We start from the raw sequence: 21,756 nt of genomic DNA, 5'->3' as shown, positions 1-21,756 counted from the left end.
TTAAATTCTGACCTGAACAGGTGGTGACAGTACTTAGAATAGCCTGGACTGTTGAGGAGTGATATTGTTCTTATAAAATCCTGGTAGAGGACCTCATGGCTGATTCTAGGGTTGGGCAGAGAAAATACAGAGAAGAGCCTGGAGAGTAGTATTTTGAGTTGCCAGAAAGTAAATGCTGAAAATAAGTAAGTAAGTAAAAATGGAAGCAGATTAAAAGGACACGGGAGCCAACACGAGAGAATTCCCAGTGCCAAAACTGGAGCAATTTGACCAACAAAATAAATGACAGTAGTATTTTATTATAAACCAAAGAATAAAATAAATATCCACGAATTCATACTAAGTAAGCAAATAAATAAATGAGGGAAGTGGGACAAGTGTTCCTTACAGAAAAAGTCCAGGTAATAAATGTAGAAGGGATGGAGAAAAGAGAAAATCCCATTAGAACACCACAGGAGGGGCGCCTGGGTGGCACAGCAGTTAAGCGTCTGCCTTCGGCTCAGGGCGTGATCCCGGCGTTATGGGATCGAGCCCCACATCAGGCTCCTCCGCTATGAGCCTGCTTCTTCCTCTCCCACTATCCCTGCTTGTGTTCCCTCTCTCGCTGGCTGTCTCTATCTCTGTCAGATAAATAAATAAAAAATCTTTAAAAAAAAAAAAAAAAAAAAAAGAACACCACAGGAATAATTGCTGTGGGCAAGATTCACGGATGAATGCTAAAATTAATGAGCAAAACTTTAAGGAGAAACAGGGTATTTGTGTAGTCTCAAAATATCTCTCTCAAGAAACTTAGTAATATCTGTGGTGGTTTTAATAAATGTCCACAACTTTTTTGATACCCTTCCTTCCAGGAAGTGGAGCTTACTTCCCTTATCCTTGAGTGAGGCTGTTTGTTCATAGTGACTCATAACTAACCGACAGAGTATGGAGAGGAGAACAGTAGTAACTTCACAGTAGTGAAACGTGGCACATACCATCTTCACGGAGTGCTCGGGGTTGGCATCACCAGTAATAAGTCATGTTGATATCACCCTCCCCCCAGATATTACACAACAAGAAAGGCACTTCACCTCTTGGCATTTGTCCCCCAAATCCATAACCTTGGTCTAATCATGAGAAAACATCAGAAAATTCCAACTTGAGGAACATTCTACAAATATCTGACTAGTACTCTTCAGAAGTGTCAAGGACGGTCTGAGGAACTGTCACAGATCAGAGGAAACTAAGGAGACGTGATGACTAAATGCAGTGTGGTTTCCTGGGTGGGATCCTGGAACAGATAAAGATGTTAGTGGAAAAACTGAAGTGTGACTAGTCTGCAGTTCAGTGAATTGTTGTACCAATGTGAATTTCTTTGAGTTGATAAGTGTACCATGATCTGTAAAATGTAAACATTAGGGAAGCTAGGTGACAGGAATACTAGAACTCTCTATACCATCTATGCACAGCTTTTCTGTAAATCTAAAACTATGTCAAAATTAAAAGTTAAAAATAGAAGCACTACAACTCACTGATGGCTTTCTCAGTCTAAGGATATTTGTTATTTTAAAGTGTCTCCACAGCAAATTAATTCAGAGAAATCCCCCTCCCCTTAAGCCTTTGTGCAGTCTCTATAAAAGAAGGATTTTATTTATTTATTTATTTATTTATTTATTTATTTATTTATTTAAGAGAGAGGGAGAGCACAAGTGGGAAGAGAAGCAGAGAGAGAGGGACAAGCAGATGCCCTGCTGAGTGCAGAGGCCAACACAGGGCTTGCTGTCAAGACCCTGAGGTCATGACTTGAGCCGAAAGCAAGAATCAGATACTTAACCGACTAAGCCACCCAGGGCCTCAAGATGAGCTCTTTATAGCAAAACAGCTCTCCCAAAACAGGGACAGTAGGTTTTAGAGTTTCATCCCAGCACTAGAAATGGAAATGCAACTTTGCTTGCTCGGTATAGGTCAGTTCAGCCAACAGTGATGGTTTGCCTTTTGTGACTTGGTACTGCAGGTGTCTGCCTAGCACTTAAGTTACAAAAAGTATTGCATAAGAATAGAGCAGAGTAGAGCACCTGTGATTGTACCTGACTCTACTGTGGGCTCTTTGTTGCAGGTATTATTGTTGAGCTGCTAATTTAAAATCTCCAGAGATATTAGGAGCACCTGAGTGGCTCAGTTGGTTTTGGCTCAGGGCATGCTCTCAGGGTGGTGAGATCGAGCCCACGTCAGGCTCTGAGCTGGGTGTGGAGCCTGCTTAAGATTCTCTCTCTCCCTCTGCCCCTCCCCACCCCCTTCTCTTTGTCTCTCTCTCTCTCCCTCTCTTTAAAAAAACAAAAACAAACCTCCAGAGATGCTTGATCCAGTCTCTTAACCTCATTTTATTGGTAGATTCAAATGGTATAAAAAGTGTGGTACTCAACAGGATGGATACATGAACAAAATATTTTCCAATATAAAATACCTTGTATATTGCTCTTTAAAAAAAAACAGTAAAATTCATAAATTCAATATAATTATTAGTACAGATATGAAATCCTGATTTATAAATATTTTCTTTTTTTCTTTAAAGATTTTATTTATTTATTTGACAGAGAGAGACAGCCAGCGAGAGAGGGAACACAAGCAAGGGGGAGTGGGAGAGGAAGAAGCAGGCTCCCAGCGGAGCAGGGAGCCCAGTGAGCGGGGCTCGATCCCAGGACCCTGGGATCACGCCCTGAGCTGAAGACAGATGCTTAACAACTGAGCCACCCAGGCGCCCCTAAATATTTTATTCTTATTACTTTCAAGCTCTTATTAGCTCAAACTAGAGTAACAGTTGATTATAGAAGGCCTAACAGGGTCTTGTTTTAGTAGATAATAATACGTAATTGGCTGAGGATGGTTATTGTCGTAAAATTAGAATTTGGGTACTAAAATTAAACTCCTCCTCTATATGCCACTCATTCTCTTAATCTGACCATTAGTGACAACTGTCTTTAGTTTGTGCACATGTGAGAAGTATTATTTCTGTCAGTTAAGTATGTTTTACTATTGAACCAAATGATGAGTACCTTGCAGTGTGTCTGTCTTGGGATATAACTGATGTGATCAGTGAAGAACAGTGAATTGTTCTTGAACGTGGACATACATTTAGGTTAGTATAGTGGCAAGTGCCTGCATTTTTCAGAAAACTGTCTCCCATTTGTTATTAATGCATGCCCAAATAGATACACAGATACTTAATAATGCTGCTTAATTGCTGTAGTCAGATTGAGCAGCACATAATTTCTAGCAGTTCTGAAACCAGGAACGCAAGAATGATGAGCTCTATGATAAAGACTGACTACAGTTGCTGGTCAGTGGAAGTACCAGCTGCACATTATTGACATCAGCCTGTCCTGTGTAGTACATATGATACAGTTTTCTTGACACCTGTTTTCAAAGCATACCTTTCCATGTCATCCTGGTTTCTTTAGTGAATTTACTTGTGAAGTGTTTTTTGCTTTTGAAAGCAGTATGTTATTTCCTAATTTTATATTTAATTAAGAATTTTACTGGTTGGCCAATATGTGCCAGGTACTTTCATTTATTATTCTTCCAGTGTCCCAATAAATTCGGAACTCCTTTGCCCATTTTAGAAATTATAAAATGGAGGCTCTGAAAGGTTTAGACACTTACCTCTGTTAGACCCTACATGTGATAAATATGGTTCCCTAGCTGAATGAGTTGTCTAATACTTGGCTATAGATAATGTATCCAAAGTAAAAGGAGGTGGATCCTTAGGGAGAAAGGGGGGGGGATTGAGATCAGAATAATGAATATTTGAGAACAATTTTAGCCTGTTTACTAAGTGGAACATCCGTTTTTTGGGCAGGTGTGTTCCAGAGCCACTAAATATATTTATTGGTCCTGTTGGATTTGTCGAAAATGCAAATAATCCAATCAAGTGTAATACTTATTAAGGGAAAAGGAATGCAATTTTATAGTTTTTATGAAGACATGCACTGCCTAATCTGTGAATTGAAAGCATCTTTTAGAAATTTGCTTCCCTTCATATTCCTAGGTGGTACTGAATCCGCGGGTAGAAAAATGAGAGCATTTCAAATAATGCTAATGAAGTTTAAATGATTGCAATCTCCCGTATTGTGAGGAAATGTGCTAGCTGGGAACGATGAGGACAGAATTAAAATATTACCATGACTGGCATTTGATTTGAAAACTGCAAAGATAAGCTTAGGTTCCTATTTATGAAAACTATCCTCACAGCCTGATGAAATATCTTTTAGAAGGTTTTATGGTTACCATGGCTACTTGTTAGCTTTGACAGAGTGAGTTGTAATTCATAGTCAATCAGCTGACGTGAAGTAGCCGAACCCACCAGACGTATAAAGCGCTCATAGTAGTCTGGAGACGGAAGGGAGACTAACCTGAAGATTAGAGTTTAGGTTAGTTGTTACTTCTTGCAAAGCAAAATATTCAGGATGCGCGTTACCTGAATCTGATCCTAATGTTTACTTTTTGTGTGTAACTTTTTCTTTCAACTGGTAAAGGGAGCTTCTTAGGTTTTGACACAGGAATTCAGACGGTGAGACCCTTCTGAGAGCCAACGGACCTACGCAGCACCGTCAATTTCTGTAAGCCATAGGGACGCAGAAATATTGAAAGCATCGGTCCCTATGGTAACATATTTGCATTTGGCCCAGAAGTGGCTGGTTTCTGCTTAGCCTCTTTTAATTGCTATATATTGACAGCAGTTTTCATGACTATTTATAAAATGTCGGATTAATGAGCATGTGTACGAGGGAGTGCACACCGTATCCTTCGGCTTGATTAGACACTTCAGATGACAAAAGGCTCTGTGTGAAGAGTTACTGAGGTGTTTTTGGCATTCCCTGATGTGTCTGTCACATAGTGGAAGCAAAAAGCCTTTCAAATTATTTAAATATTTTCCTCAATTCTCTTTTAAAACAGGTGACAAAAGAGCTAAAACAGTATGACAACAAAATTATAGAATGCAAATTTGAGAATAACAGCTGGGTCTTCATGAGACAGAGAACAGACAAAAGTTTTCCTAACGCGTACAACACTGCCATGGGTGAGTATGACGACCTATCGATGTTTGTTACATTAAAAAAGAGAGAGCGCGCGCGCATGCGTTAAGGTTTTAGAATCAAAATGTGCCGTCTTTGGCGTTCTGCTTGATGGGGCGTAGGTCCTTCGGACCCCTGTCCTTGCTGGCTGGGAAGGGGCTGTGACCGTCGGCTCCAGCTGGCTTCTAGGTTCCCATCTCTAGGCCTGTGGGCTTGTGCCCAGGCGCCCAAAAGAGAAGTGTAAAGGGCAGGGTAATGGGCTGGATACAGGTTGAATTTGTTGAACAACAACAACAACAGCCATGATAATTTCAGATCTATTCAGACCTATAAAAACCATTGTTTGCCAGATGGTAAAAGACAAAATTAGCAGGGGGAAAATGTAATTTCCAGCTCCTAAAATAGCTTTACAAACAATGGAGAACAAAGTAAATGAAAACCATTAAAACACCCTCCTACAACGTCCTATGCGATCCCTCCAAGAATTCTTCGGGTACGATAGAAATAGGAATTCAGAATAGGAAGTTTCTGTCATGGCAAACCACACAAATTAATTAAGTTTATAAGGTAAACTAGTAGCAGTTTTTGCTCCGGATTGCATTTTTAGTGAAGCTGAAAAAAATAAGATAAAAACCAAGATTAAACGTTAATAGAATTGTGTGCTTTTAGACTGCTCAGTCAGTGATGATGCTGATTATATGAGAAGCTTATGAGAAAAGACAGAAATTGCCAGTTTCAGTTTTGCAGTTTATGAAAGTTACTATTGTACATTAGGGTTCTGTTGGAACTAGCATCTGTGTTCAGACAAGATGAGTTAATTTGGAAAATAGGAATAATTAAGCCAGTGTCCTTTTTTCCCCCCAAACTAAGTATGAATTCAATTCAAAGGACTGGTGGTAAATTGTGATCACATAAGAAAAGATGCTGTATTTATTCATAATTTTGTTATAACACCTTACTTACCTCAAGCGAGTTATTAAAATAAAATAGTACGGTCTGCCAGCTGCGGTGGAACCTCCCTGTTCGGTGGAAATGGTGGCTGGTGCTGTCATGACAGCGTGGAGGCCCTTCTGACGGATGAGGCTGAAGGGTGCTAGCGCGCGTTTCCTATAGAGCTTTTGGTTGAGTATAGACGGTAGCGAGATGCGCTGGGGTGCGTTAAAATCCTATAAAACGGTTTTGGAGAGGTGGGAAACCACAGTGAAGGTGTGGTTGTAATTCAAATACTTGAAGTTTGGGTTTAAAATTAACAGTACAAGAAAGAGTAGCCACCAGAAAAGCACCCGTTTTGGGGGCAGGGGCGCGCGGAGAATCGTTTAATGTGTGAAGCATGTCACTGCAGTCGGTGAAGTGAAAGTGTTTAGCATATTGGGATGAAAACCTTTCCCCTTTCGCGTCTCGCTGTGGTGAGTCAGCTGCCTTAGTTAACCCTCACGTGAGACACGTGTCTCCCTTTGTCCACAGCTGTGTGCAACAGCATCTCCAACCCTGTCACCAAGGAGATGCTGTTTGAGTTCATCGACAGATGTGCGGCAGCTTCTCCAGGACAGAAGCGAAAGCATCATCTGGACCCTGACACAGAGCTCATGCCTCCACCACCTCCCAAAAGACCTCGCCCTTTGACCTAAGACCTGCCTCTGACTTCAGGATTGAGAGGAAAAATGAGTGAGAAAAAATGCTGTTGCCCCGTTTTTGCAGCCAGAGGAATTGGGAAAAGAGTGTGGTTTGATGTTGATACACATTTGAATTTTTTTTTTTAAAAGAAAAGTATTGTAGCCAGCCTGTAAATATTTGATGCGTTTGTTTCCTCAGTGCTACAATACATCGTGGACTTTAAACATTTTATTTATATCTGATAAACTCAGCCTTACCTTGTGAATCTGAAGATTGAAATATCCAAAGGTTTAATCGAGATTGAAATCAATGAAAAAGAGGCCTTGTTTGTATATGGATAACTTTCACCTTTAATTTATAAAGTTAGTAATCTGAAACTGTCAGCGCATAAAACACTGTATTTTTTAGAAGTTGTATTTCAACTATGGTAAATTTTCCATTCGAAAAAATCTAGGCAATGGCATTAAACATTCTTGCTATCATTTATCATGGATTTCCTACATTTCTGAGATTCTTGTATTCAAAAACAAATGACAAGGTTGTTAAGTATTGTACTATATTAAACAACTTGGTCTGGCTTATATCATTTTAAGTTTTTTTTTTTTTGAGATGTAAACGTAAAAAAGTAAAGCCCCGTTTTTGTGAGTTGCATCCTTTCTAAAGGAAGTGTATTGAGTATTTTCATGTTTCTGCTCTTTGAACTAAAATACCAGATATCCAATGTGTCCATTCTGGCAATGGCTTTGAGTTACTTCGTAGAACTTAGACCTACACTACCAGGTCCCTCTTGTGTGGTGTTCTCCTGGGAGACTCTTTTTTTTTTTTCTTTTAAAAAGCCAGGGCTACTTCTGCTTTACCTCAGTGGTATCGGCACGTTGTAAATTACATTAAAACACACAACTCACTGTGATTATGGGAGTGATATCAAACACAAGCGATGTTGTGTTAGTTCCCTTGAACGAAACGGCACAAAGGAAATGCCAGCTGACTCCTTTGATTAGAAGGTAATGCCAATGGCCTAGAATGCTGTCACTAGAAAATGCTCTCCCACTGCTAGATAAATGCAGAGGCAAAGAGTAGACATCTGTAGGAACTAAACATCAAGGAAGCCAACACATTTATTTTCAAAGCCAGAATTCTATCTATGTTCTGTGCTAGGGATGCTATTTCTGTCATACATCTGAATTTTAAAACATTTACTGATAGATAATGGATTTAAAGAGCAGCTAATTGGTCATCCGCCATTGTTGAGAAGCCGTGTTCTGACTAGTTTGTGAAGGAACTCTGAGAATTAGCCTATTAGAGGCTAATGTATTTATTTTTAGACGTACAGGTTTTAAGTATGTGTATTTAAAACAAATTTTCATGATCTGAATTTTATCTGTGTATATGCATATATATATGTCGGTATATGCATCCGTGTATATGCTTCCTACTAATACAGTCAGACATGAAAAATGCAAATGAGTTACCCAGCAGACTGAATATCTGACAGGATTTCTATATGATATAGCACAGATTAACCAAAAATGTATTTATATTCACCTGAGTTTTAATGTTTTTTAACAAAGTTTTCTCCTGCAGTGCTTTTCTATATGAAATACAAGAGTCATGCTTGGGCTTTTTCCTTTGTTCTTTCCAAGTTATGTAACGTGTAGTGAATGTATCCAGAATGTCATCTTAGTATTTCAGTCCTCGAGCACTTTTGTGAGTTTGGGCACTAAAGGGATTAAAACACCTGAATGCCACGATGACGGCTGAAAGGTGGAAATTGGTCAGGGTTCCATAGTGTCTTATACAAAGTGGATCTGAAAAAACACCTATGCAACTCCAAACAGCCTGATGCCTGCTTCACCAGGATTAGTGACTCGTCTCACATGGTATGCTGCTTTCTTCCGAGCCTGTATAAATGCAGAGCCCTTTTGCAGATATAAGAGCTAGTTTTTGCCAGTGATCTTTAATGGAGTTAAATGTTTATGGTAATTGTAACCTTTTAAATGAGTTATGTGAAAAGAGCATCTCATGTTTAATACACCCAGATATTTTTCCTTGCCTTTGTGCATTTTCCAGGACTTAATTTTCTTGATTTGTTCTTTCCTGTCAATTACAGTGAAGTACAATAGCCAGCCTAATAAGTAGACCCCATTTGGCCCCTGAACACACTATCATCTGCAGTATCATAAAAAGTCATCTAGAAAGTCAAAGGGGAAGATCAAGAGGCAGGAACTGGGACAGCAAGGAGGAGAGAAACCCTTCCCTTCTCAGCCCACCTCACAGTAACTATTTTCTGACACTGAAGTTTTGTAGAGGAGAATCAAAGAACCTTGCTTTCCTGAGTTATCAAATATAAAGGCTTTTGCTTTGAATTTGGAAAAGATGTGGATGACTCGACTGCCTGGATGGTTACGTTTTGCTTTCCGTGAAATGCTCAGAAAATGTCAGGACATTCCTTCTCTAACTGTGTGTCAGTGTGTATTGTAATAAAACTATCGATTTAAAATAACAGACAGTTTATCTACTTTGTTTTGTGTCCCTTTGTTTAACTGATGATTTTGTGTCCTTTCTGTCGCTGGCATTATCCTGCCTGTCAGCCGTACCCCATCGTAATCCATCTGGTTTCGTTGCATTCTAGAATTAGCGTGAAGACTTGGAAAACCCGTTGTTTTTCTTGCTGAGAAACCGAGAAGTTGGATTGACATGGGGGGTGTAGTTTGCGCCTTTTCTTTTTGGAGTGTAGGGGAGTGGGGGGAAAGCACAAAGCACATCTTTAAGTGATATTTATATCACTTCTCTTTAGCCACCTCATCTTAGTACTCTGTTATGTGGGTAGATATTCTGTCACATTATTTTTAACACACTTAATTCATTCCGCAGTAAATATTCTGAAATAATGAAGTAATGACCTCTATCACTTTTTTTGTTGACTCTGCATTTTTTATAGTATGGAATTTGCCATTTTTAATTTTCAAATGATAACATTTGGAACTATGTGCATAGTCCTTTCTAGTCGAAAGACCTTGAAAGTCAAGAACCAAATACTTGCAGGTGGGGAAGACTAATGTGGTAGAGGAAACCCTGGGCTAACCCCAGAAACCAAGTTAGGCTCTGCCTCTCATTGGTTCTGTGTTCTCTCTGGATCTCACCCTCTACCCACCGTCCCCATCTATAAAATGCTGAGATTGAGCCAGATGATCAAAAAAAGCCTTCCCAGGTCTAACATGATTCTTGTGAAGGCTTGTGCTTTGTACATAGCCCATATTCACAAGAAAGGCAATATAACCGTTACTGCATATAGACCAAGCACCGAGACTGTCCTAAACACAACTACCCTGTGTAGTAGGTACCGTAATTAACCTCACTTTGTGGTCGAGGAGCCTGAGACTCAGAGATAATGAACCCAAGGTGACATAGCTAGTAAGTTGTGAGCTGAGACCCAAACATAGGTCTTTTTGACTCCAACGCCTAATTTATTGTTCAGTACTCCTAAAGGCTTAGTTGCAGTCCCAGCATGGGGGCTGCTTTGGTGCCAGGGGTCCCAAACTATTTGTTTCTTTGGTGCTAACAAGGTTTCAAACACCTCTCTCCAAAACAGGGAGACGAAGTTGGGATCAGCAAAGTAAATAGATTTTTAGGGACTTATTTAACCACTTATTAAACAATATTTAAATGTGAGTGACACAGAAGCCATGAAAAGAAGTTTAATATTCTCATTAAGATGCTAAATTCCAGAGACATAATTAGGAAGAAATAAATGATTAAATTACACACCGGGCCGACTTTTTTCTGATTGTCGCATAGTTAACTGTCAACTCTGATGCTTTGGCAGGTTGGTGTCAGCCTTGGTTAACCCAGAAAGTGTCCCTCCTCCTACTGGACTCTGATATCAGATGACCACTGCACAGGATGAATGGGGTGGTGGTGGAGGGCCCTCAGGGAAGGGGCCTTCCAGGCTTCTAAGAAGACTTTACATTTCAAAAAATGAGCGTGTGCATCTGGGGTTGCCAACTATTTTGCCATGGAAGGGCTTTACAAAATATTAGGTTGCCATTATTTCATAAAATAAAGAGAATTTTTTAAAAATTTTATTTTATTTCAGAGAGCGAGAGCATGCGTGCAAGTTGGGGGGATTGGCAGAGGGAGAGGGAGAAGCAGACTCCCTGCTGAGCAGGAGCCCGATGCAGGACTCGATCCCAGGACCCCGGGATCATGACCTGAGCTGAAGGCAGACGCTTAACTGACTGAGCCTCTCAGGGGCCCCAAAATAAAGAGAATCTTAACACCCAAAAAGAAGTAGGACATAATTTAGAAGAAAGGACATGTCTTTACATGGAACAAATTCTGTTTTATGACTCTCTACATGGTCCTTTCCTTCTACATTTTGCCCCAAACTGGTGAAAACTTTTTCATGGACCAGTGTTGGGAATCTTTGCACAGGTGAAATTCCAGGCAGCTCCTAAGTGGGGGGAGGGACGAGAAAGCCCCCAGGGAAGAAGCAGCCCCTGGTTCTGTAGCCAAAGGTCACGTTCCTAGCCAGAGCTGACCGTAGTATACTCCCAATTGTTGATTAGACTGTGCTCTTGAGATAGAAGGCGCACGGGTGAAAAAGGAGTTGTCTGACTGTTGACAAATACCCAAACGGAACGAAACCCTCAGCTGTGTAAGGTACAAAACTAAGCATAGCCAGATACAACACAGAACAACAGAATTCGACTTGGACAACAAATCAGACCCACAGTCCCCGATGTACCCAGCTTTGAAGTTGGCGCGCGGTCTATTTTTCCTTTAGAACACTGCCTCCAGAAGGACCGCTCAAGACTGCAAAGCAGTTCCCGCTGTTGCTCCCCAGTAAGAGCCCCCGGCACATGACGTCAGAGGCTGTCCGCGATCTGGCGTCAGCCTGTATTCGGATTTGGATCGTGCCCCATGATACAGCTGCGTGCCTCCTTGCGGTTCGCAGAACTCCGTGTTCTCTAAGCGCAGGCACCTTTGCTCACGGTGCTGCTCCTTCTGTCAGGAACCCCAAGCGCCCTTCATCTCAGGACGGAGGGGCCTTCCTGCCGCAGTAGCCTCTTAGATCTCACGCTGTATCGTGACAGTCTCCGCCGGTCTCCTGTCCAGACGAGGGTTCCGGCCCGTAGCCCAGGTGCCAGCAGCAGCAGGCCCTCCGCAGTAGTGAGGGCAGGCGGTGCAAGTGCCCTGTTGCCCTTGCTCTCGGGACTCGGTCAAGAAGTATTTGCTGCTGTCCCCCTCAGCTTAGCCATCTAGGAGCGTGATCTTTTGGTCCCTCGGGCCTTCTCGTCATAACAGAAGCTCTGATAACGTCTCGTTTCTTCAGAATTTCTGCAGAGGCCAGCTATGACGCGTTTGTATTAGTCCTGAGCTGAAGCGCCTTGTCTGTTCTTGCCTTTTTGCACTGAAGTGAGGGCTTCTGAGGAGGTGTCTCGGCAGGAGGAATCTTAAGAAAGTGCCCTGGCCTCCAGGCCGTGTTACAGTCCGAGGGAGGTGTGAGGGAAGTCGCGGTCTTCGTCACCTCCGGTCTTTGGTGCACTTTCGCTGAGCCTGCCGCACCTTCAGCTAAGAGGCTCCTTGTCGCTACCCACCCGCTCCCGCCCAACTCTGATGTTTTCAAAGAGAAGGCTTCCAGTAGCTGCTGAGGCTTCTCAGTTAGTTTTAAAAATAAATACCAGTCCGTGATCCCTTAGCGTAAATTGGTGCTTCCAGCCATGTCTTTTAGAGTGGGAAAGGCGAGTGAAAGATACGATTCTTGTTGCTACCAGCGAACGCTATCTTCCAGGATCTAAAGGAATAAGAAACTTTATAGTTTCTGTAGATGTTCTGCTTCCCGTCTGAAAGCTGTCAGGGGAACATCGTGTCGTTTGATCTCCAGGATAAGCACACCGTGAGCTCTGATACCCATTGATGATGAGGGCTGCAGACAGCCTAGCTGAGCCTCATGACAACTGAAACTCTCCTGTAAAAAATTTCTTGAAAATTCCGCAAGTAGGTAGAAACTGTGTGCCTTGAGACGTCACATACGATCGGGATGATGCGGGAGGTGGGACGCGTTCTAGACCTTCGTGGACGGGTGGGGTGAATGCGGTAGGGAGGTGCAGACAGCGGTTTGTCTAAAGCTTGTGTGAGAGACCATGGTAGGAAATATGGCTGTAATCACTCTAACTTCAACCAACCAATCAACCAACCACCCTTGGCCCCTTGACCCTCTTCCAGCTATCCCTTTCTCTCTCCCTTTTTCCTGCAAAATTCCTAGAAGGAGGTGATTGCACTTGCTCACTCCCTATGCTTTCCTTGGATTTTTTTTCCTTTTTTTGAGAGAGAGAGAAAGCGTGCAAGTGGGGGTGGGGGGGGCAGAGGGAGAAGGAAAGAGGGAGTCTAAGCAGGCTGCACGCTCAGCATGGAGCCCAACGCGGGGCTCAGTCTCACAGCCCTGAGATCATGACTTGAGCCGAAATCAAGAGTTGGCCGCTTAACTGACTGAGAGGGCCGGGCGCCCTTCCTTGTATTCTCTCTCGAGCCCCCTGCCAACAGGCTGTACTTCTGCCAAGAAGGCTCCTGTCACCACCACAGTGCCCTCTGCAGGCTCAAGTCCAGTCTCCTAACGGACCTCTCAGCACTCTCAGCATTTGACAGTTTCTCACGGCCTGTTGTTGGGGGTTTTTTTCCTCTCTCTCTCTCTCTTTTTCTTTTTTACTCTTTTTAATGGGAAATGTCAAACATATACAAGAGTAAGGAAAATGGTTCCGTGACCTCCCCTCTACCTATACTTAGCAATGATCAGTTTGCGGTAGTTCCTGTTTGTTTATACACCAACCAGTCCCCCATCCTCCTTCACACACACACACACACACACTTATTGGAAAGCTAATCACAAACGTCCTCTCCTTGTTGAACCCGTGCTGCGCTTGGCTTCCGGGCCACTACAGTGTCTCGGTCGTCTTTCCTCCTGCCTACCGGTCTCCCTTGCTGAGCCCTCTTTACCTTCCCTGCCTCTGTAGCGACCCAGGTTCAGTCCCCTGGCCTCTGTGCATGTGCAGACGGTCTAGGCTCTCTAAGAGATCGCTCCTAGTCCCTGGACGCTAATGCCATCTACACACACACACAATTTCTCAATTTCTTTTTAGCCTGGCTCTGGCTTGTGAGATCTAGACTCACATATCCAGCTGACAACTTGACATCTTCACCTGGGTGTTTAATAGTCACCTCAAACTTAATGCACCCAAAACTGAACTTTCCTTCCCCCACAGACTTGCTGCTCTTCCCACAGTCTTCTTGTAGAGCTTAGTTAATGGCAATTGCACCTTCCCAGTTGCCTCAGAATCATCCTCGATTCTTTTCTTCTCTGACACGCCACGTCCAATCCATCAGCAAATGCTGTCAGCGCCACCTTCAAACTGTAACCAGAATCTGACAACGTCTCAACCTCTACAACGTCTCTCGTCCCATCTCCTGCTACATTATTGCCACAGCCTCCTAACTGGCATCCCGGTTTTCGTTCTCCTTCATCCCCTCCTCCGTCTGTTCTCCACACAGCTGTCTATAATATTTTTTAGAACATGTCACTCAACTACTCAGAACCTTCCAGTGCCTTCCACCTCATTCAGAATTAAATTCTAAATGCATACCATAGCCCACAAAGCCTACATAACATGGCCCCCAGCCGCCTCTTCTGAGCTCGCCTCTCATCCTCCTCCTTGTTCACTCTGCACGTCCCACTGGCTCCTTTGTAGTTTCTTCATCTTGGCAAGCATGTTGCTGGCTTAAAGGACTTTGAACTTTTTCTTCCCTCGACCTAAATGCCCTTCCCCTAGCTATTCATAAGGCTCACTGTCCTTCCAGTCAAGTCTCTAGACAAATGCCATCTCATCAGAAAGTGCATCGAAAGTGCTACTCCCATCACCACCTACCTACCCTCTTACCCTAATGTATTTTCCCACAAGCTTGTATCTAACATGTTTACATGTTTTCCTAGTGTCTGACTCTCCTCTCTAGAATGTAAGTTCTAGAATGTGAACTGAGAATTTGACTTCCTTCATTGCTGTATTTCCAGTGCCTACGCCAGTCTGGCACAAAGTATAGAAGTCTAACAAACATTTCTAAATCTGTAAATGAACTAGGGTTGCACAGATCGGCTGGGGACAGATGACAAAGGGATCTGAATGTCTGGCTAAGAAGTTAGGCTCAATTTGGTCAACAGTACAGAGCTATTGAGAATTTGTCTAAGGTTGTAGAAGAAAGAAAAGCAATATGATAGGCCAGTGGAGAGGGTGTTGTAATAATCGCAGTGAGAGGGAAAGAACCTAGAATGAGATCGCATATACAGAAGTGTAGGAGCGGATGTGACAGGCATTCGGGAGGGGCAATCTTCAAGATCCAGTTATCGGTTGAGAAGCCAAGATTAACTTCAAGGGTCTGAACCAAGGTGGGGGATGGTGGTGCCCTTCCCGGACACAGGAACGTGAGAAGGAAGAGCTGGTTTGGGGCTGGGGTGGAGAGGCGGCTTCCGAGCATGGTGAACTAAAGGTGCTGTCAGGAGGTCGGATGGAACTGCCCGAAGACATGGCAGAAACTTAGAATGGAGCTCGGACAGTCAGACCGCTAGCAAGATTTTAAATTTGTTCACACAGCAGTGATGGTAAAAGCAGTGTGAGTACAAGGTACAGAGTAAAAAGAGGGTCAGCAGCCCCCACGTTAGTGGGTGGAAGAAAGAAATCGTAAAGAAAGTAAAGCATCAAGACGTAAGGTCAAATAAAGATAAAGTAAGGAAAAGAAAGGTACAGCCTGCAGGAGCCGAGATAAATGTGTCCTGATGGAGGAGGCAGAGAATAGTTCTGATGGCTCCAGGAGCAAGTCATGGAGAGTGAAGGACTGAGCAAAGGGTAGATAGATTGATAACCCTCAGAAGCATAATGGGGATGGCTTGAGTCGGGAAAAATGAGAAAATGGGAGGACATGGAGGTGGTGGGGTTTGGGGCTTGATCTGTCAACAGATTCCCAAGGGTAGTGGTGACACCATGTGTTCACTCCGTGATGACCTGTCCAGACAGCTTCCCGTCCCCTGTTTCAAGACACCCTGGTGTGTGGCCAGGGGCTTACGGGGCTGCTGTAGGGCTGTTGATCCTCTGAGCCCTCGGGCTGGCTGGGTGGGTCTGGACTGTTGCCTCCAGCTGGGCGATGTCTCTGGGCTCCCAAGAGGGAGGACCTGGGGATTCCTGCAGGCGAAACAGGGACCAACCTGAAGTACACGGGCTGCTGCTGCTCCACCGTGGAGACGGGGGAGGCCCGTCGCAGAGCGTGACACTGCCCCGCCCGGACAGGCAGCCCGGGAGCAGCTGGGCACACCGCCCGGGCTGTGGCTCTCCAGGAGGGGCTTCCTGGGAACTGGCGACGGATTAGGGGGTGGCACTGTCCCCGCCTTCCTGTATGTCAGCTATTCCTGTCCGCGGTGACTGACAAACTATTGTGGTGGCATCCAGCCATTTTAGGTACGAGGAGACCACTTTACCAACGCACGTGCGTTCTGCACATTAGGGCCTCGTCATTATTTAGAAATAATTTATATAAAAATAATTGTCTTGGAATGGAAGTCCATTTGCTTTATCACAAGTAATGTCAGCAAGAAATCACAACGAATTTGTAATGTAGAAGTGAAAAACGGAACGTTACTGGCTTCTTTAAATATAATTTCAACAGTTGACATTTTTGAAAGGTTGCCAAAAAAAATTAATTTTTTATTCCCAACATGTGCAAGGTTTCTCATTGATGGTGACTACCAAGAAGCTGAAGAGATTCTCATTAACAAGTTTTGATCAGGATTTTAGGACAGCATTTAAAGCATTAAGCCTGATATTTAAAAAGGCATGTTCATGGAAGCAAGCTCAAGTTTCTCATTTAACATTTTGAAATTATTTTATTTCAAAATTTCATAGAAAGCTATGTCTTCTCTAGGACTTTGTATTTTACTTTTTCTTAACCACAATTTTATAATGTAAAGAAAATCAAATGAACCTTCCCCTGCCCCTAAGATCCATATAGACATCTTTAATGCTTTAGCTTATCCCAGGGTGCCCTCTGAAAATTGTCATTTTCTGTGTTTGCCATTATGTGAAAAGGGCTGGGAATATTGTTCTGATGGCCAAGGATTGGAGATTGGCAAAGTGAAGACATAAGAAAGTTGAAAAGGTGAGAGATTTAACCCCACGCTGGGTAGGAAATCAAGTAAAATTGGAAGGGGATGATGGCCTGGGTGAATGGGAGAGAGTGAGGAGACCAGACTGAAAGATCAGAGTGTAGAACCATGCTACACTGAAAATGGCAGGGCGCTGCCTTCCTTCTCTCCTACACTTGTATTTTCTTTGCTGCCTCACGCCAGTGTCAGAACTTTTTTGTTATACAATGACAGGAAAACAAACTCACCTACTCTAGATAACTAAATAGTCCACAAGGCAGGAATGAGTTCAGGAATGGCTTGATCCAGGAGTTTTGCAACTCTTAACTTCAAGTCTCACTGGGCTCTTGATGTTTCAAGAATCACATCTCAATTCACATCCATCACAAAGAACAACTATCTATCTCCTAACAGCCCCAGCGAAAGTCTCATTACATTGCACTGCATCTGATTCGTCATTTGCCCCTTACTGAACCAGTACTGTGGCCAGGAAATATAATGCCCTCTCTGAATGGCCCAATGTCCATTGCTGTAGCTGAGAATGGAACCAAGTCTCCCAATATCTCCTTTCTTTACTTAATTGCTTTTATCATTTATTTTTGGCACCTACCTGAGGTATATTCATATTCATTAGTAATAGTCAAAATATTCACCAACTGATAGGCACTGGTCCTGACTAATCAGGACAGCTCTGGAGCAGCATACTGAACATTCCCTGCCAAGCCAGGTGTTAATCCTCCCTGGTTGCTAGGTTGTAGGGAGGTCTGGGGATACCACAGAGAGGCAGCATGGCTGGGAGGAGGAATTTGCAGCAGGTGATTAGGGAAGTGGCTGTTTCCCAACTAGTATTCAGCTAGTAGTGTCTTTTAATATTTACAAGCTGTGTTGCTGTAACAAAAGTAGTGGCACTGCTAGTACTCCAGCTAGTGTTGTGTATCTTTAATCCTTTCTATCACCATAGACAGACCATCCTCCTAAAGGCCGGGAAGAGGGCCTGTTTGTTCCCGAATCTCCAACAGCTCCCAACAAGATACATTTGTTCATTCACTTACTCAACAAGCATTTCTTCAATCCAACAAAGAGTAGGTCCTGAATAATTTAATTGAATGAATGCAATGGCCTTCTTTAAAAGGGTTGCAAAAAAAAAAAAAAGTATTGTTGGAGAAAGATCCAGTTTCATTTAGGAGAAGGAATAAGCAGAAAGTTTGAGGAAACTGATACGACTCTAAGGGAATTTATGATAATAGACGCAATCAAATTGCACAGGAACAGTGACCAAGATTTATCTAGAGCTTATCCTGGTTATAAATATATTTTCCCAGCTTTCTTGTTGATGGGATCCAATGGAAGGGGTGCTTGCAGGGTGCAGGGCGAGAGGGAGCCTAGGTAGGTATGCAGAGGGGATGGCAGGGGGAAAGCAACAACAAGCGGGAGGCTGGATGGATGGAGGAAGTTTAGGGCAGTGAGGCGGGGGGAGCTAAAACTTCCTGGCCCCTGATCACCTCCTGGGATCCTGCCAGAGAGAAGAAAAGCATGAGACTGAGTTTGAGCTGGAAGTCATCTTCTGGGGCATCTGGTCCCATTTTAGAGGTAAGTAAAGTGAGACCCAGAAATACTAAGTGACTTTAGCACAGCTGGTCCCCGTCTTTCTCATTCTCAGCTCACTTGGCGTTAGTCCCTGTGGCCATAAAGATGGGGAGGAAAAATCAATTGCCTCCAGTCAGGCAGACAGTCTGACCTTTCACAAAACCCCGAGGTAGCCCAGCGGTAACTGCCCTTTACCCTGTTGTCACGCTGGAGCTTGAGCAACATGAGACGTCCAGATGCCCATGGGGAGCACAGGTGCACACACCCCTCCAGGGCGGGGAAGTTTATTCAAGGTGAAGCACAGACCACATGCATCGCTGATGGGTGCTCAGAGTTGCGTAACCTACAAGCACATGTCTACTTAGAAAAGTTTGATTTTGATTGCCATAGAAGGCAAAACATCTTAAAATGAAGTTGAGCTATCTTTGGGTAGGATGCAAAACCGCCCATGGGTATATCACATCAGAAACGATGTGTGATTTCTTCCAGTCCCTCAACTCAAAAAAGATGAACAGATTTAACTGATGCATTCTAAAAATAAATAAATAAATAAATAAAATCTGCTTTGAGTTTGAAACCAAGTATAGAAGTTTCAGGGTCTTTTTTTTTTTTTTTTTTTTTTTGGCGGCGGGGGGCGGTGGGCAGTCGGGATGACAAGATAAAGGACAGTGGGATTTTTTTTTTTCAGTGTCAAGACAAAGTTATAACTGAACTGTTTTAGCTCTGAGCATTTTCTACTGGGTATAACAAGATTACTAAAGGTCACAGAAACAAGGTTGGCTTGGAAAAAAATTATGAATGGTGGTTATACATTTAAATCATCACACATATGCCTGAGGAGATGTCTTCTGAGTTGAAAACCAGCCCTCCATTTTTAAACCTGTAGTGTCAGTAACGAAACAAGTCCAACCCAGAGCTGACCCGACTCACAGGACTCGCATCCGGAGACACCGCATCTGCCTTCAGGGTAACCAAGCGTGGATGCAAACCCGGACGCGCTCGCAGGCTCCCCCCCCCCCCCCCCGCCCGGCGCCCGGCAGCCAGGGGTTCATCGGCGTGCCTCTTCTTTGAGGCACAGCTGAGCTTTCCCTTCTTACATAACGAGATTTTCTGGCTGAAGCAGAATGTCCTTTACAGGTCGTCTACTACAAAAATCGGCAACTTACTAAATTAATTTTGTTGTATAAGGACCCCCACCCTTTGGACTGAAAGTTTCTTTTAGTTCTCTTTTGTCTTTTTCAGAAAAGAGATTTAATGTGTTACTGTGGTGCAGAAAATCAATGCTTTGGAATCAATGGTAATTTTTCAGGCTGTTTAAAATTATTCACATGGCTGGCTAAGCCTGCCGCGGATAGCAAAACACAGTTTTGTTGCAGAGGAAAACTTCAAGTGGGAAGCCTCGCCGCTGGTGTGTATCTGCGCGTCTTTTCTTGTGAGAACTTGACTATTTATCCCGCGGCCCAGGCAACAGACCTAATGCGGTGGGGGAGCCTCCCGCGTGGGTCCCCGAGAGTGAGCGTCAGCGCCGCCCTACAAGCTGCCCAGGGCAGGTGCGGGAGGCCGCGGCTGGCGGGGGCGCAGATGCGAGATCCCGGCCACCTGGCGGGAGAAGAGTGAGATACGAAGGGGACGCATTGTGGCGGAGGTCTGAAAGAGGCAGAGAGGGCCCTTGGTTGGCTTTGGGAAGCTGCTACCTGGAGGAAGGCCCGTCACGCTGAACAGACGCCGTGGAGAACTGTGTGACGAACGCACCACGCCCAACGCTCGCAGCAGCTCCGGGAGGTAGTCATCGTTATCCGCGCTGGGCCGGGGACTGGACTGGGGCTCAGAGAGCCCAAGATCACGTGGCCAGAAGAGGTGGAGCTGGGACTTGACCCCTTGTTTTCTTTCTCCATATGGCCTCTTGGTGGCATCTGACATGGGTCTTCAGGGCAGGGAGTGTTCTAGTCATTTCAGACTTTGTGGGGTGGGGGGGACAGAAACACATTTTAGGGGGACTCATGACTGCGGGTACAAAGGCGTGAGCCCAGACACACAGTTCTACAGGCTCGGGGCTTGGTGCCAAGGGAAGACTTTAAAAAACAGAAGAGTACGTTCTCCTGGAACTCACCCCAAGGTTGAGAAGATGAGGTGCCTAGTGTGAAAACCCTGGAAAAATGATTTGCAGCAACTTGTATGCAGAAAGAATATTGATTCACATCTGCCACCAACTCGAGTGTTCCTGGCAGGGAGCAGTGCCTTCGCCTAAGAGGCCTGAGTTCTTTGGATGCTATAGCAAACCCCTGCCCCAGGTACCAGGAGCAGACAGCCAGCTGGGCCCTGTCCTGTTTGACGGGGACACACTCCTAGGGCCCTCCTTCTCCACCCCTAACCTGGACTCCTCATCACACCCACCAGTAGGGGGTCATTCCTAGGCGCGCATCACCCATACGGTGCCTCTGTGGGATTGGAGAAACTCTTTCCTCTGGGCAAGATGGCACAAAGACTGCAGAGCTTGCTAAGCTAAGCGAGCCGGCTCTCAGCCCCTCCTCCGCCGGGCAGAGCGCTAAGTGCGCATCTTACGGGTGAGCTGGCCGTCCTCTCTCAGCTCTTCCCGGAGCCAGCCAAGGCCCGCCAAGCCGCTGGCTCTGTTACAGCAGGCCCTGGGGAGATGTTTCCCCACACCCACCCAGCACTTCTACCATCCTCGGGAAGAATCTGGATCAGACAGTGATTCTGGAGAGTGCCTCTGGGGTGCTGGGAAGGAAAAGGTGGCAACCGGGTAGATGGAAACAAGGAGCCGACCCCCTGGAAATTTCTTCCAGCTGTGAGGTAATGTGTGCTCTGGCCACACCAAATCACAGCCCCATACATCAGTCAGCCATAAATCACGCCAGGGGGAGTGAACCCACACAAAATTCATTAGTAACATGGTCACCACACATACCATAGACAAACGCTGATCAGATAAATTATCAGGAGCAGACAAGATACCCGAGAAAATGTCGGTGACACACCCCAACTCAGACCATCTCTTGAGGGAATCAGGACTGCAGTTGACATGCATTCTGGAGAAAACCAGTTCCTTCCAGAGGCAAATGTCCTCCCTCATGCCACAGGTATAGCTTGCTTTACTGACAGAGAGGTTCCTGAGAAGTTGTAAATAATCTGAGTTTGGGGAAAAAAATAATTTATAACGTGTTCCAAGAGAACTCAATATTTCGCACACTACTACAGTGAAGAATCTACCTTTTGGAGGGACTTTTTTTGTCAACTCCTAAATCAGTATTAACCTGGAGGCTATCACTGAGCTCCAAAGGTCTTGTTTCGGGGGAAATTAGA

General features: G+C 44.3%; 1 protein-coding gene across 2 annotated transcripts in view; it reads left to right on the top strand.

Annotated features, from left to right (window-relative positions):
* The window catches only part of RNGTT (RNA guanylyltransferase and 5'-phosphatase), a 303,675-nt gene extending 294,505 nt beyond the window's left edge, over positions 1-9,170 (top strand). For both annotated transcript variants that reach the window (XM_040627529.1, XM_008687490.2), the window contains 2 exons: positions 4,933-5,056; positions 6,516-9,170. In XM_040627529.1, coding sequence (XP_040483463.1) covers positions 4,933-5,056; positions 6,516-6,679 — 288 coding nt within the window. In that variant the 3' untranslated portion in view covers positions 6,680-9,170. The remainder of the gene's footprint in view (positions 1-4,932; positions 5,057-6,515) is intronic.
* The last annotated feature ends 12,586 nt before the right edge of the window (positions 9,171-21,756 follow it).

This window comes from Ursus maritimus, unplaced genomic scaffold (assembly GCF_017311325.1).
Source record: "Ursus maritimus isolate PB19 unplaced genomic scaffold, ASM1731132v1 scaffold_13, whole genome shotgun sequence".
NCBI lineage: Eukaryota > Metazoa > Chordata > Mammalia > Carnivora > Ursidae > Ursus > Ursus maritimus.
Note: the sequence above shows the minus strand (reverse complement) of the source record. Positions and strands in the feature narration are given on the sequence as shown.